General features: G+C 47.0%; 1 protein-coding gene across 4 annotated transcripts in view; it reads left to right on the top strand.

The window, feature by feature from the left end:
• The window catches only part of dhrsx (dehydrogenase/reductase (SDR family) X-linked), a 319469-nt gene that overhangs the window by 170173 nt on the left and 132764 nt on the right, over positions 1-16532 (top strand). For all 4 annotated transcript variants that reach the window (XR_011595705.1, XM_070892525.1, XM_070892524.1 and 1 more), the window contains exon 4: positions 10369-10470. Coding sequence is in view for 3 of the 4 variants with exons in the window: in XM_070892525.1 (XP_070748626.1) it covers positions 10369-10470 (102 nt within the window). In the remaining variant the exon portion in view is untranslated. The remainder of the gene's footprint in view (positions 1-10368; positions 10471-16532) is intronic.

The raw sequence follows: 16532 nt of genomic DNA, 5'->3' as shown, positions 1-16532 counted from the left end.
TGTACACGTGCGAGCAGGACATTGCTTCACTCTCATACGTATGAACACAAAATAGATCTGTTCGTAAATGGGCTTGTTTTTTGTGAATGTGGTGATCAGAAACTAGTCTTATAGGGCCCAAGTTTCCACAAGAAAAAAAACGGGCGCCCCTCCTAGCTGGGTGCCCGTTTTTCGCGCCTAAAACGGCGCCTAAAAAAATCCTCGGTATTCTCCACCGACTTACAGGTCCTGTGGCACTCGGCGCAGCCAGCACGAGCTGTGGGGGGGGCGGAGCCAGATCCCGGCGCTGAAAACCGTGCCGGGATCTCTGCACATGCGCGCTACAGTCGGCACGCATGTGCAGTAGCTCCAGGCGCCGAACTGTGTGGGAGGGGCCCGAAGCATGCAGCCCCTAGCCCTGGCCCAATGGCCTTACTGGGGCTGCGTGAATAAGGCTCCTCCCACGGCCAGCTCCTGCTCCCCCCCGACCAGACCCGACACTCGCTCCCCCTCGCCCACCGCCGACCAGACCCGACCCGACACCCGCTCCTCCCCCCCCGCCCCGACCCGACACCCGACACCCGACACCCGAGACCCGTTCCCCGCCCCCGACCGAGACCCGACACCCGAGACCCGAGACCCGCTCCCGACACCCGCTCCACCCCCGCCCCGACCGAGACTCGACACCCGACACCCGAGACCCGCTCCCCCCCCCCCCGCCCCGACACCCGCTCCCCCCCGCCCCGACCGAGACCCGACACCCACTCCCCCGGCCCCCCCGCCCCGACCCGACACCCGCTCTCTTCCCCCCCCCCCCCCACCCCGACCCGACCCGCGCCCCGACCCGACCCAACCCGAGACCCGAGACCCGCTTCCCGCCCCGACTCGAGGCCCGCTCCCCGCCCCGACTCGAGGCCCGCTCCCCGCCCCGACCCGAGACCCGACCCGACCCCGGCTCCCCCCCCAACCCGACCCCGGCTCCCCCCCCGCCCCCGCTCCCGCTCCGCCCCCCGACCCGACACCCGCCCCCCCCTCTCTTCCTCCCTCCCCCTCCCCCCCTCCCTCTCCCCCTCCCTCCCCCCCTCCCTCCCTCTCCCCCTCCCTCTCTCCCCTCCCTCTCTCCCCTCCCTCCCTCTCTCGTTCAGCGGCACGAACAGCTGCAGAATTCTCCCTGGCTGAAGCACTTTCACACAGGTAGGAAGATGGTTTATTTAATCTTTTCTTGGCTTATAAATGTTTATTCAGGTTGGATTTATTTGTATAATATTTCTAGAAGTATAAATAAGGATTTATTGTCGAATTTAATGAGTTCCCTTCCCCCCACCTCGTTCTGGACGCCTAATTTGTAACCTGCGCCTGATTTTTTAATGTGTAGAACAAGTTTTTTCAGTTCTACAAAAATCTTCACTGGCGCCATTCTACTTTAGCTTGGAGTACATTTTCACTGTGGAAACTTTCAAATCAGGCGTCAGTGGCCGGACACGCCCCCTTTTGAAGAAAAAATTCTGTTCTAAACTAGAACTGTTCTACCTGACTAGAACTGCAGAAAAAAAAATGTGGAGAATTGCGATTTCTAAAATAGTCCGTTCTCCACCAGTTGCTCCTAAAAATCAGGCGTGAATCATGTGGAAACTTGGGCCCTTAGTGTCAGCTTTCTACCGCGTTTCCTACATTACAACAGCGACGACACTTCAAAAGTACTTCATTGGCTGTAAAGCGCTGTGGGACGTCCTGAGGCCATGAAAGGCGCTATATAAATGCAAGTCTTTCTTTCTTTTCCCTTCTTATTACTCAACAAAGCTAGACTTTCCAGCTCCAAACTGGTCAGGTGATTGCTTGGGAGTCAATACAGCCTCCAGCTAAACTGAAAGAAAACAAAGAACCATTGATCAAACTTCTGGAACATAGAACTGATGAGGCATCACGCAGGTCTGGCTGGAAGAGAAAGGAAGAAACAGAGAAACATAGAAAATAGGTGCAGGAGTAGGCCATTCGGCCCTTCGAGCCAGCACCACCATTCAATATAATCATGGCAGATCATGCAACTTCAGTACCCCATTCCTGCTTTCTCTCCATACCCCTTTATCCCTTTAGCCGTAAGGGCCATATCTAACTCCCTTTTGAATATATCTAACAAACTGGCCTCAACAACTTTCTGTGGCAGAGAATTCCACAGGTTCACAATTCTTTGAGTGAAGAAGTTTCTCCTCATCTCGGTCCTAAATGGCTTACCCCCTATCCTTAGACTGTGACCCCTGGTTCTGGATTTCCCCAACATCAGGTACATTCTTCCTGCATCTAACCTGTCCAATCCCGTCAGAATTTTATATGTTTCTATGAGATCTCCTCTTATTCTTCTAAATTCCAGTGTATAAAGGCCCAGTTGATCCAGTCTTTCTTTATATGTCAGTCCTGCCATCCTGGGAATCAGTTTGGTGAACCTTGGCTGCACTCCCTCAATAGCAAGAATGTCCTTCCTCAGATTGGGAGACCAAAACTGGACACAATATTCAAGGTGTGGCCTCACCAAGGCCCTGTACAACTGCAGTAAGACCTCCCTGCTCCCATATTCAAATCCTCTCACGATGAAGACCAAACATGCCATTTGCCTCCTTCACCGCCTGCTATACCTGTATGCCAACTTTCAATGACTGATGTACCATGACACCCAGGTCTCGTTGCACCTCCCCTTTTCCTAATCTGTCACCATTCAGATAATATTCTGCCTTACTGTTTTTGCCACCAAAGTGGATAACCTCACATTTATCTACATTATACTGCATCTGCCATGCATTTGCCCACTCCCCTAACCTGTCCAAGTCACCTTGCAGCCTCTTAGCATCCTCCTCACAGCTCACACTGCCACCCAGCTTAGTGTCATCTGCAAACTTGGAGATATTATATTCAATTCCTTTGTCTAAATCATTAATTTATATTGTAAATAGCTGGGGTCCCAGCACTGAACCTTGCGGTAGCCCACTAATCACTGCCTGCCATTCTGAAAAGGACCCATTTATTCCTACTCTTTGCTTCCTGTCTGCCAACGAGTTCTCTATCCAGTCAGTACATTACCCCAATATCATGTGCTGTAATTTTGCACACTAATCTCTTGTGTGACACCTTGTCAAAAGCCTTTTGAAAGTCCAAATACACCACATCCACTAGTTCTCCCTTGTCCACTCTAATTAGTTACATTCTCAAAAAATTCTAGATGATTTGTCAAGCATGATTTCCCTTTCATAAATCCATTCTGTCTTGGACCGATCCTGTCACTGCTTTCCAAATGCGCTGCTATTATGTCTTTTATAATTAATTCCAACATTTTCCCCAGCACCGATGTCAGGCTAACAGGTCTATAATTCCCTGCTTTTTCTCTCCCTCCTTTTTTAAAAAGTGGGGTTACATTAGCTACCCTCCAATCCATAGGAACTGATCCAGAGTCTATAGATTGTTAGAAAATGACCACCAATGCATCCACTATTTCTAGGGCCACTTCCTTAAGTACTCTGGGATGCAGACAATCAGGCCTTGGGGATTTATCGGCCTTCAATCCCATCAATTTCCCTAATACAATTTCTTGACTAATAAGGATTTCCTTCAGTTCCTCTTTCTCGCTAGACCCTCGGTCACCTAGTATTTCTGGAAGGTTATTTGTGTCTTCCTTTGTGAAGACAGAACCAAAGTTTTTGTTCAGTTAGTTTGCAATTTCTTAGTTCCCCATTATAAATTCACCTGATTCTGACTGCAAGGGACCTACATTTGTCTTCACGAGGCGGGGGTGGGGTGGGGGTGAAGGTGAGTTAATGGCTTCTAAAGCACTAAAGACCTTCACACCATCACAACATCTTCAGCACAACAGCTGTGCAACATCATCAAAAATAAATGAAAGATAAATCAGCTACTGAAAATAGAGCAGTCCTACCTTGCCAACTGCAGAACACACCGGCTAGCCCTCCCGCCAGGGCTCGGGGCAGCAGGCATGCATGAGTGTGGGGATGAGGAATTTTTCCTTTTTACAGTTGTTCCTAAATGTTGTGTGGTCCTAATGGAACACGATTCAGTTTTAATGCAAAATATCTTTTATTGGATATTTTACAGTGCTCTTCAACAACAACAACAGCAAAGAAATGCTGCTCCCATTCTTACCCACACCTCGGGGAAAATGCACTTTCTCATAGGGTCAGTGATGGTGGTGGGGGTCCAGCTTATGCAGAGCTGATTCTTTTTCTGCCGGCAAGACTCAGCAAGGCAGCGACCCTCTGTTCCAGGGGTGACTCAGTTGGTGCAGATTTGGCAGACCTCCTCCTGTTCTAAGTCTTTCCCTTTTGTTGTGGGCCAATTTCTTCTGCAAAGATGAAAATATTAATTTTCAGACATGGTGCACTTCTGATGGATGGGACACATATAGATGGTCACATTTTCAATTGCAATTCAATTTAAAGATGAAGATATTACTTACACTCGCTACTTGACCAGCGTCCTGCCATTTCTTTTTGCACTGGCTTCCAGATCTTGCGGAGTATTCTTCTGCAACTAGGTTCCACCTTCTTCTCATTTCCTTGGGTGAAACTTTTGACGGACCACTCTTGCTGATATCCAGCTCCAGCCATTTCTCCTCAATGACCGTCATTAGTTTCTCCACTTCCTCATGGAGAAAATTCTTTGTTCATGTTGCACGCACTTGCCCTATTCGTGTATTGGACTTACACTCGGGTAATGTTCAAAAATCACAGTTCTCATCTTTCTTCCACCTATCCAGCACTCCTTTCCACTCCCTCAGCCGCACGCACATCACCATTTAAACCTTACCTTTATATATGGTCCATTACCAATGATACTGAGGACGCTCTCCCTTTAATTGGCTGATTGCCAAGCTTCCTGTTGCACTGCGCATGTGCGCACGCTGAAACGCCCATTGCGCATGCTCGCACGCTCAAACTGACATGCGTCCCCTTGCCGCCACTCCACGAGACGCTGGGCCCAAGCCCCGCCACCCCTGCCGGCTGCGCTGAAGCTTCGCCCCGCCCGCAGGCTCTGCAGCGCCACGCCGATGGAACCGGACAACGTGGGAGCGGCCAAATTATCAGGCACATTTTTGGCGCTTTTTTGCCCCCAAAAAATCGGCGTGCCACTCCTAACTACACCGCTTTCGGCAGCTGGGGAAATTTGGGCCCTAGAAAACTATAACGACAGTGATTAGATGATATGCTTGAAGAGACTGTAATAGGTGTTACACTAATAGAAGTAACACTCCATAAATGTCCCAGTAGTTAAATTCACTGCCTGGTGTAGCACTAAACAATATAGACTGCAAGGTTTCAGGTTCGATTCCCAGCCTGTGTCTAGCTGGCAGATTTCAGTTGAGACTCGCACATTGGTCTCAGACCCCCTCCCCAGTCAAGAGCAGAAAAATCGACTGGAGTTCCCACCCGTGATTGCTATTCAGTGAACCCCCCCCCCGTGCTGGAAAGTGCGTGTGTGAAGACATCGACTGAGAACAGGAATGAAAACAGAACATACTGGAAATACTCAGCAGGTCAGGCAGCATCTGTGGAGAGAGAAACAGAGTCAGCGTTTCAGGTCGATGACCTTTCATGAGAATTGGAAAAAGCTCGAGATGTAACAGGTTTTAAGCTAGTACCGCGGCGGAGGAAATAGCGAAGGGGAGGGAAGAACAAAAGGGAAGGTCTGTGATCGGGTGGAAGGCAGGAGAGATTAAATGGAAAAAGGGATGATGGTGCGAGGCGAAAGGAGATGGTAACGGGACAAGTAAATAAACAAGAGATCGGTCTAGTGCAAGTGTAAATGGGACTGAGAGAATCATCAGCAACAATTGCCGTCTGAAAAAATGGGAGCAGTGGTTATGGTCTGAAATCATTGAACTTAGTGTTGAGTCCAGAGGGCTGTAAAATGCCTCCTCGACTTCAAGTTGAGCTTCTTAAGTCTAACACAGTCACGATGAGGATGAGAACCAGGTCCGCCAGCAGCGATGTCGCACGCAATCAACAACCCGCTGATAATTACTGACTAGGTTCGCACACAAACACTGCATCAGCTCAAACACTGCAGTCAGGACAGCAGGAAAATGGGTGCAAACTGGGGAGGTGGGGAGAAAGAAATAGATGTTGCTTCCTCTTCATGTATTTTGAGAGTTTCCTTTTTATTTTATTTATTAATTGTTGGATGCTTCTGAGTTGCTTGCTAGACCACTTCAGGGGGCAGTTAAGACCAATGACCCCTCTTTAAAAAAAAAAAATTTTTTTTAAATTGAGGGAGTTTAGCAAGCTGTGTAGTGCGTTCAAAATTCTGCGTATGCGTGTTTTTTCCATTTAAAAGCCAGTCCCCGTGCGCTACACGGCCGCACAGCTTAAAGGGATCGTTGGTTAAGACATGACCACATTGGGATCGTTGGTTAAGACACGACAGGAGTCACAGGGTAAGGTCGGCAGGTTTCTTTCCCTGAAGGACATTAGTGAACCAGTTGGGTTTTTTACGACAATCCGATACTGATTTACCGATGCCAGCTTTTCAATTTCTAGATTTTGAAAAATGTCCTATATGGCCATGGTAGGATTTGAATTTACGTTCTCTGGATTACTAGTCGTAATTCAATCTGGCACAATTTATACAAAAGCAAAACACTGCGGATGCTGGAAATCTGAAATAAAAACAGAAAATGCTGGAAGTACTCAGCAGGTCAGGCAGCATCTGTGGAGAGAGAAACAGAGTTAACGTTTCAGCTCGGTGATCTTTCACCAGAACTGGAAAATATTGGAGATGTGCAGGTTTTACACGATCAAACGCGAGAAGGGAAGCAGAAAGCAATGAAGGCGAACAAGATGAAAGAGGCAAACAGAACTTCCGTCAGAGGGAAGAGCAGAACTTCTTCAAGGTGGGCCTTCCTGGATGAGAAGTGGCAGTGAATTAAACACGAAAACAAAAGCGAAATACTGCGGATGCTGGAAATCTGATATATAAACAGAAAATGCTGGGGATCCTCAGCAGATCAGGCCGCAACTGTGGGGAGAGAAACCGAGTTAACGTAAACTGGCACCACTTCTGTTCCAAACTTGTTGCAAAGAACAGCCCTTACACTCCAAAGTTAATTCACTAGATGAAAACGATTGCAGAGATATTTCAACAATATGATGAGGGTCTATTAGGCCGGTTTGATAGGTAGAATCAAATGCAAGCACATTAAAGTGTTGATTTTTAAAGGAGATGCTCCTTCCATCATTTTACAGAATATGAATTAAGAACAGGATTATGCCGTAAAGCCATTGAGCCCATTCCTGCCACCAACCCTGTACAACCGACCTCATTGTGCATTCTACCCTATTTAATCAAGATGATTTGGGATGGTTGCTATAAAGGCTGAAAACTGAATGGAGTAGTGTAGAAAAGATTGAGGGTAAACTGTTGACGTGAAAAATTCTGGTACCTAATCTTTCAAAGTCTCAAAATTTTGTATGTACTTTCCATTATTTAAGCAGTGTCGAGCTAACACTTGGGAATTTGCTGTTGGCAGGCAGGGCTTTGAGTCATTTGTTACGTGCTATTAGAAAGATGCATGCCACATGACTGCAGTTTTATCACTGCAATCTGCTTTAGAACAAGTACTTGGATGTTGCTGCTGGGATTTCACCACCTGTCACTCAGAAAATGTGGTTTGTTTTGTGCAAAAAGTGACAAACCTGGATCTTGCAGTCCATGTATTATGACTGATATTATGGGCTAGGTATTCCTCTTCAGCAGTAATTCTGCTGGAACCCCGGTGAAGCAGACTTCGGGCCTTTCAATGTTGACCCCCACACCGTCCTCCCACCCCCAATGAATCTTCCTGGGTCAACCAATTTATGTCTAGTTGGGCAGGCTCCTGACAGGATGTCCAGCAGACCCAGAGAGCTGCTCTTTGGAGGTGGGAGGAAAGTTGCAGCTGGTAGGCCTAGGGTACTTGAGGAGTAGGTCGAAGTCACTTCATGGGTAGTCCTAGGGCACTTAAGGGATAGGCCTAGAGAACTTGAGGGGTAGGCCTAGAGAACTTGAGGGGTAGGCCTAGGGTACTTGAGGGTTAGACCTAGGGCACGAGCCCCAGGCCTAGGGCACTTGAGGGGTAGGTCTAAGGCACTTGAGGGGTAGGCCTAGAGAACTTGAGGGGTAGGCCTAGGGTACTTGAGGGTTAGACCTGGGGCACGAGCCCCAGACCTAGGGCACTTGAGGGGTAGGTCTAAGGCACTTGAGGGATAGGCCTAGGGTACTTGAGGGGTAGGCCGAGGGTACTTGAGGGTTAGACCTAGGGCACTTGAGGGGTCGGCCTCGGGTATTTGGTGCTTTAAGCCTAGGGTACTTGCAGCAACAGTGTGCTGCCATCTGCCCCCAGCTCAGCTGAAGAGGTTGGGTGTTTTTGTAGCAATTTTAGATTAGCTGTTCTTGCTTGGCAGAGTCATTCAACCTGTGGCAGATCATATTCTGTTTGTGGGACCCCTGAAACTTTTACCGAGTCCCTTCACCTCTGGAATGCAATTTCATTCCTTTCGCCAGAGTTGCCAAGGCGCAAATAACTAAAAAAAAAACATTTGGATGACATATTTCCTTTGTATTAAATGTCGATCGATATGCCCGCCCAAATATGGATGGGTATATGGGTAAGTTCTGACAAAGGGTCATCGACCTGAAACGTTAACTCTGTTTCTCTCTCCGCACAGACGCTGCCTGACCTGCTGAATATTTCCAGCATTTTCTGTTTTTACTTGAGATTCCAGCGGCCGCAATGTTTTGCTTTTCTGTGGGTGGGTATGTTCACTGGCTCTCATCACTTCCATAGGAAAATCTGGGAAAGGCAAGGAGACAATCTCTCCGATCCTGCCCATCGCGGTAATGCCCATTTACGGGTGAGAAAATGGCTGAAAAATCTAGCCCTGAATCGATCCTAAATGGAAATATAAATGTAAATTATTGTTATACCAAGCATCTGGCGACTTTAGGTATTAAACCATCTCTTTGTGTGGAAGTGCTCCATACTCTTAAGTAATAAACCAGTGATTTAACCGTAGGTTTAATAACTATAGTTAGAAGAATGAGAGGGGATCTCATAGAAACATATAAAATTCTGACGGGATTGGACAGGTTAGATGCAGGAAGAATGTTCCCGATGTTGGGGAAGTCCAGAACCAGAGCTCACAGTCTAAGGATAAGGAATAAGCCATATAGGACCGAGATGAGGAGAAACTTCTTCACCCAGAGAATTGTGAACCTGTGGAATTCTCCACCACAGAAAGTTGTTGAGTCCAGTTCATTAGATATATTCAAAAGGGAGTTAGGTGTGGCCCTTGCGGCTAAAGGGATCAGGGGGTATGGAGAGAAAGCAGGAATGGGGTACTGAAGTTGCATGATCAGCCATGATCATGTTGAATGGTGGTGCAGGCTTGAAGGGCCGAATGGCCTGCTCCTGCACCTATTTTCTATGTTTCTAGTACGCCCAGTCTTTGGCAATATCTGCTAACATTAAAAGTACTTTAAAGCACTAGGGTTCATTTTGAGAGGGAAAGAATTGAAAAGCAGAGAAGTTATGTGAAACTTCTGTACGAACTGTGGTTAGACTGCACTTGGAGCATTGTACTGTGAACATTTCTGGTCACCATGTTATTTAAAGGATAACGAGGTACTGGAGAAGGTGCAAAAGGATTTACTAGAATGATACCAGAACTCCGAGATTATACCCATCAGGAAACATTGAACAGGCTGGGCTCTTTTTAAGACTGAGGGGTGACCTAAACTTTAAGATTATGAAAGGGTTTGATCAGGTAGATGTAGAGAAGATGTTTCTACTTGGGGGCGAGACCAGAACTAGGGGCCATCAATATAAGATAGTCACTAATAAATACAATAGGAAATTCAGGAGAAACTTATTTACCCAGAGAGTGGTGAGAATGTGGAACTCGCTCCCACAAGGAATAACTGAGGTGAATAGTGTAGATACATTTAAAGGGAAGCTAGATAAACACATGAAGGAGAAAGGAATAGAAGGATATGGTGATGGGATTAGATGAAGAAAAAGAAAGAAAGACGTGAATTTATATAGCGCCCTTCACAACACCGGAGGTCTCAAAGTGCTTGGAATATTCCAGCCAATGGAATACTTTTGGTGTGTAGTCACTGTTGTAATGTGGGAAGAAAGGTGGGAGGAGCCTTGTGTGGAGCAATAAACACCAACTTGGACCAGCTGGGCCCAATGGCCTGTTTCTGTGCTGTAAATACTATGTAATTCGATGTAATACATGCAATCAAATATATTGCCTTGTGAGGAATTTTCAGAATCAACTGATAAGATTTGTTAACGGCAACATTTTAATGACGGAGATATATATTCTGTTTTCTTTTCATTCGCAGTGGAGTTTATGTACCTAGAGCTTGCTTCGATGCAGTCCATACGGCAGTTTGTTCAGCACTTCAAAGCAAAGAACCTCTTACTTCATGTTTTAGTGAATAATGGTGAGTCGCGAATTATTTTCACTTGCCTGGGAGGTTGCTCAATCCTTTGAGGGGGGGGGCCCCAAAGAAGAATCTGTTTGTTCATGTGTTGAACTATTATTTCAGATGTTGAAAGCGTCTAAATCGTGTACGTGGTATAATGTGGCTGAGCTGCATCACTTACTTTGAGGTAATCGCACAGCACAACTTTGAAACGTTTTCAAAATCATGTATTTTTAATCTTTAGGCTTCTGGCAGATTCAGGGAAACGTCTGTCTCCCTGGGCTGATTGGTTTAGTTTGCATGAATATTGCAAAAAATCAAGCTACTCAAACATCAGAGTACATTTCAGATTTTAATTTTAGTCTTAAATTTAACATTGAAAAAAGCAACTTTACATCATTTGTATTTATTTTGTCATTCTATATTTTTTTCTCCCTATTTTCTTTTTTTCCCGCCCTCTTTTTACCTGAATTTCTTTATTCCTACCTATTCTATCTCGGTACTCATCATAACTTGTTTTCCTATCGTTGGGAAGCGCCGAATATCTTAATTTCCTTTCTTCCACTACCACTCTGGAGATCAGATGAACTTTCCAGACGATGAAACTCTACACAATGAAAGTTCTTTAACACATAAATTATGTTAAATCCGAGAGGCCCCTGCTGTCCGACAGCAGCCAAGCAAGTAAACTCAGAAGGTTTAATTACTCTATAAACAATATTATAAATACCTTTTACATTTGCTTTGGGAAAAGAAAAAACAAACGTTGAATATCACTCGCGGGGTTTGAGAACATAAATCTCGGCCGACACTCCAGTGCAGTGCTGAGGGAGCGCTGAACTGTTGGAGGTGCCGTCTTTCAGATAAGAGATTAAACCGAGGCCCCCATCTGCTCTCTCAGGTGGACATGAAAGATCCCATGGCCCCATTTCAAAGAGGAGTAGGGGAGTTATCCCTGGTGTCCTGACCAATATTTATCCCCCAATCAACATTGCTGAAACAGATGATCTGGTCATTATCACATTGCTGTTTGTGAGAGCTTGCTGCGCGCAAATTGGCTGCCGCATTTCCCACATTACAACAGTGACTACACTCCAAAAGTACTTCATTGGCTGTATAGCGCTTTGAGATGTCCGGCGGCGGCGGTCGTGAAAGGTGCTATATAAATGCAAGTCTTTTTTTAAATTATTATATCAGAGCTGTGCTGGATTATAGTCATGAGGAAAATTTGAAGTCAGAATACCATGGCCAGGAAATTTGTTTTGGGCAGATGTGCAAAATGGGCTGTATTGGATCTGTTCCAACAGTGGACCAGAATATCAGGCGCTGCATATAATGGGCAGCCAATCCGATATCGCCTGTTTTCCCCACCGCCCAAGATGAATTTCTAGGTCCCTGTTTAAAATCTTTTCCATGTTATATTTAATTGAAATTTTGTACAGTCTGTTGCTTTCACACGAGTTGCGTGATGATATGTTGCAGTTGGAGGAAAGATGTTGGATGGGTGTAAATTGATGACTAAAAGTGGGAAAGATGTTTATCAAAGTGTTGCTGACGCTCGAGTACAGTGCTAAGGGAGTGCTGCACTGTCGGAGGTGCCGTCTTTTGAGGCCCATTCTGCCCTGTCGGGTGGATTTAAAAGGTCCCACGGCACTATTCGAAGAAAAGCAGGGGACTTCTCCCCAGTATCCTAGCCATTATTTATCTCTCGACCAACGTCACTAAAACCGATGGGTGGGGCGAAACAGGCAGTATCAGATCGGCTGCCCATTATATGCAGCACCTGGTATTCAGCTCCATGTTGGAACTGCATATCAGATGCTGCGTATAACGGGTGATCAATCCAATACAGACCATTTTGCAACTCCGCCCGAAACAAATTTCCTGGCCATGGTATTCTGACCAAAATCTGGTCATTGTTACATTGCTGTTTGTGGGACCTTGCTGTGTGCAAATTGGCTGCTGCGTTTCCTACATTACAAGAGTGACTACACTCCTGAAAACACAGCTCATTATAAATAGCTCTGGGACATCCTTTGGTCATGAAAGGCATATAAATGCAAGTTCGTTCTTTAGTTCTTTTCTTTCTCTCTCTCTCTCTCTCTCTCTCTCTCTCTCTCTCTCTCCCTCTCTCTCCCCCCTCTCTTTCTTTCTCTTTCTTGCTCTTTCACTCTCTTTCTTTCTCTCTCTCTTTCTCTTTCTTTCTCTCCCTTTCTTTCTCTCCCTTTCTTTCCCTCTCTCTCTCTCTCTCTTTTTCTCCCTTTCCCTCTTTCGCTCTCTCTCTCTCTCTCTCTCTCGCGCTCGCTCTCTCGCGCGCTCTCTCTCGCTCTCTCGCCCTCTCTCTCGCTCTCTCGCCCTCTCTCTCGCTCTCTCGCCCTCTCTCTCGCTCTCTCGCCCTCTCTCTCGCTCTCTCGCCCTCTCTCTCGCCCTCTCTCTCGCTCTCTCGCCCTCTCTCTCGCTCTCTCTCTCTCTCGCCCTCTCGCCCTCTCTCTCGCCCTCTCGCCCTCTCTCTCGCTCTCTCGCCCTCTCTCTCGCTCTCTCGCCCTCTCTCTCGCTCTCTCGCCCTCTCTCTCGCTCTCTCGCCCTCTCTCTCGCTCTCTCGCCCTCTCTTTCTCTCGCCCTCTCTTTCTCTCGCCCTCTCTTTCTCTCGCCCTCTCTTTCTCTCGCCCTCTCTTTCTCTCGCCCTCTCTTTCTCTCGCCCTCTCTTTCTCTCGCCCTCTCTTTCTCTCGCCCTCTCTTTCTCTCGCCCTCTCTTTCTCTCGCCCTCTCTTTCTCTCGCCCTCTCTTTCTCTCGCCCTCTCTTTCTCTCGCCCTCTCTTTCTCTCGCCCTCTCTTTCTCTCGCCCTCTCTTTCTCTCGCCCTCTCTTTCTCTCGCCCTCTCTTTCTCTCGCCCTCTCTTTCTCTCGCCCTCTCTTTCTCTCGCCCTCTCTTTCTCTCGCCCTCTCTTTCTCTCGCCCTCTCTTTCTCTCGCCCTCTCTTTCTCTCGCCCTCTCTTTCTCTCGCCCTCTCTTTCTCTCGCCCTCTCTTTCTCTCGCCCTCTCTTTCTCTCGCCCTCTCTTTCTCTCGCCCTCTCTTTCTCTCGCCCTCTCTTTCTCTCGCCCTCTCTTTCTCTCGCCCTCTCTTTCTCTCGCCCTCTCTTTCTCTCGCCCTCTCTTTCTCTCGCCCTCTCTTTCTCTCGCCCTCTCTTTCTCTCGCCCTCTCTTTCTCTCGCCCTCTCTTTCTCTCGCCCTCCCTTTCTCTCGCCCTTTCTTTCTCTCGCCCTCTCTTTCTCTCGCCCTCTCTTTCTCTCGCCCTCTCTTTCTCTCGCCCTCTCTTTCTCTATCTTTCTCTCTTTCTCTATCTTTCTCTCTTTCTCTATCTTTCTCTCTTTCTCTATCTTTCTCTCTTTCTCTATCTTTCTCTCTTTCTCTATCTTTCTCTCTTTCTCTATCTTTCTCTCTTTCTCTATCTTTCTCTCTTTCTCTATCTTTCTCTCTTTCTCTATCTTTCTCTCTTTCTCTATCTTTCTCTCTTTCTCTATCTTTCTCTCTTTCTCTATCTTTCTCTCTTTCTCTATCTTTCTCTCTTTCTCTATCTTTCTCTCTTTCTCTATCTTTCTCTCTTTCTCTATCTTTCTCTCTTTCTCTATCTTTCTCTCTTTCTCTATCTTTCTCTCTTTCTCTATCTTTCTCTCTTTCTCTATCTTTCTCTCTTTCTCTCTCTCTCTCTCTTTCTCTCTCTCTCTCTCTTTCTCTCTCTCTCTCTCACTTTCTCTCTCTTTATCTTACTCTCTTTATCTTACTCTCTTTATCTTACTCTCTTTCTCTTACTCTCTTTCTCTTACTCTCTCTCTCTTACTCTCTCTCTCTTACTCTCTCTCTCTTACTCTCTCTCTCTTACTCTCTCTCGTTCTCGCTCTCTCTCGTTCTCGCTCTCTCTCGTTCTCGCTCTCTCTCGTTCTCGCTCTCTCGTTCTCGCTCTCTCTCGTTCTCGCTCTCTCTCGTTCTCGCTCTCTCTCTCTTTCTTTCTCTCTCTTCTTTCTCTCTTTCTTTCTGTCTCTCTCTCTTTCTCTCTCTTTCTTTCTGTCTCTTTCGAAGAGGCACGATGGACTGAATGGCCTCTTTCGGTGCTGTATGATTCCATTTAATGGTTCCAAATTTATGGGTAATGAGGAGGGGATGAGACCACACAAGGACACAATGGAATTGTGGTGCAGGAGCGGGGTGGGGGGGGTTCGGGGGCGGGTGTTAGGGAGCAAGGAGAATATCATTTTAAGCACAAACGTGAGCACACAATGTAATTGTTACTCAGATACAATGCTAAGGGAGGTGCTGTCCTTCAGAAGGGACATTAAACCCGGGCCCTGTCTACCTGTTCTGGTGGACTTTAAAGACTCTATGGCAATATTTAAAGGGCTGAAAATTCATCAGCCTTCCACGGGTTTTGCGGCGCTATTTCGCCATTTTGGGCGGAAAACGGATCGGCAGGAAATTCATTGAAGCCTTCCCCCAGCGGTTTTGAAATACCGCTGAGGAACGGACCTCCGGCGTGCAAGACTGGAAAAAGCGCTTCCACCCGAGTTTGGTCACAGCGGTGACCCAAACACCAAGGAAAAGCAGCCCTTAGAAGGTATGAAAAATTTCAAAAAAGGTAAATTAAAGTTTATTTTTAATTTGTTTGACAGCGATTCGCAACAAAAGGGTCTTGTGAATGTTCACTTTTTATTTTTTGTTTTTGTGAAAAATATTTTTTGCGATTTTTTTTTTTTTTTTTTTTCCCCCCCCCCCCCCCCCCCCTCCCTAGGCCCAACTTGCAGCCTTGGTCTAAATCTGCGTTTTCCGCCGAGGATCCACATGCAACATCCATTTTTCCCGCCGGGCGTTTTTTTTTCTATTTTGTGACCAAAGTTCCGCCCAAAGTAACGTCAAGATCTTAGTGCTCTTGTTGATGGTAAATGGGCGGAACTTGCCTTTGATCAATTTTGACCCCATAGAAACAAACTGAGTTCTCCTGGGATCCCAGCCAATATTCCTCCCACAACCAACAGCACCGGAAAAACAGATTAATTGTTGATTCCTCTTCTTACCGTTTGTTGCATCTTGCTGTGCACAAAATGGTTCACTTGGGTCCTGACATCACACCTGAACAGTCTAGCTCCTATTTTAAGGTTCTGCCCCCTTCTTCTGAACTTAATGTCTGCACTTCAAAGTAATTTATTGCTTGTGAAGTGCTTTCTGGCATTTCTGGAATTTGGTAGGGCTGGGTGTTTGAGCTTGGAGTCTGGAAGGACTAGGAGTGATTGGTGGGATCTGGCAGGAGAGGAGGGTTGTTGCTGCCTGGGAGCATTGGGGAGGGGTACTTTGGTATGGGAATATTGGGAGGGAGTGCCAGGTGTGGGAGCACTGGGAGTGGAATCCTGTGATCTGGTAATGTGTCCTCGCCGCACAGCACTGCCCCCCAGTCATCAAGATCCACGGCGCGACCCTGGACAACGTGGACCACTTCCCTCATCTCAGGAGTCTCCTATCAACAAGAGCAGGCATTGACGACGAGATCCAACACCGCCACCAGTGCGCCAGTGCAGCCTTTGGCCGCCTGAGGAAAAGAGTATTTGAAGACCAGGTCCTCAAAACTGTCACCAAGCTCATGGTCTACTAGGCTGTAGTAATACCCGCCCTCCTGTATGGATCAGAGACATGGACCATGTACAGTAGACACCTCAAGTCGCTGGAGAAATACCACCAATGATGTCTCCACAAGATCCTACAAATCCCCTGGGAGGATAGACGCACCAATGTCCTCCACCAAGCCAACATCCCCAGCATTGAAGTGATGACTACACTTGGTCAACTCCGCTGGGCAGGCCACATAGATCGCATGCCAGACACGAGACTCCCAAACCAAGCGCTCTACTCGGAACTCCTTCATGGTAAACGAGCCAAAGGTGGGCAGCGGAAACGTTACAAGGACACCCTCAAAGCTTCCCTGATAAAGTGCAACATTCCCACTGACACCTGGGAGTCCCTGGCCAAAGATGGCCCTAAGTGGAGGAGGTGCATCCGGGAGGGTGGTGAGCTCCTCGAGTCTCGTCGCCAAGAGCA

This window comes from Pristiophorus japonicus, chromosome 10 (assembly GCF_044704955.1).
Source record: "Pristiophorus japonicus isolate sPriJap1 chromosome 10, sPriJap1.hap1, whole genome shotgun sequence".
Taxonomy (NCBI): Eukaryota; Metazoa; Chordata; class Chondrichthyes; family Pristiophoridae; genus Pristiophorus; species Pristiophorus japonicus.
Note: the sequence above shows the minus strand (reverse complement) of the source record. Positions and strands in the feature narration are given on the sequence as shown.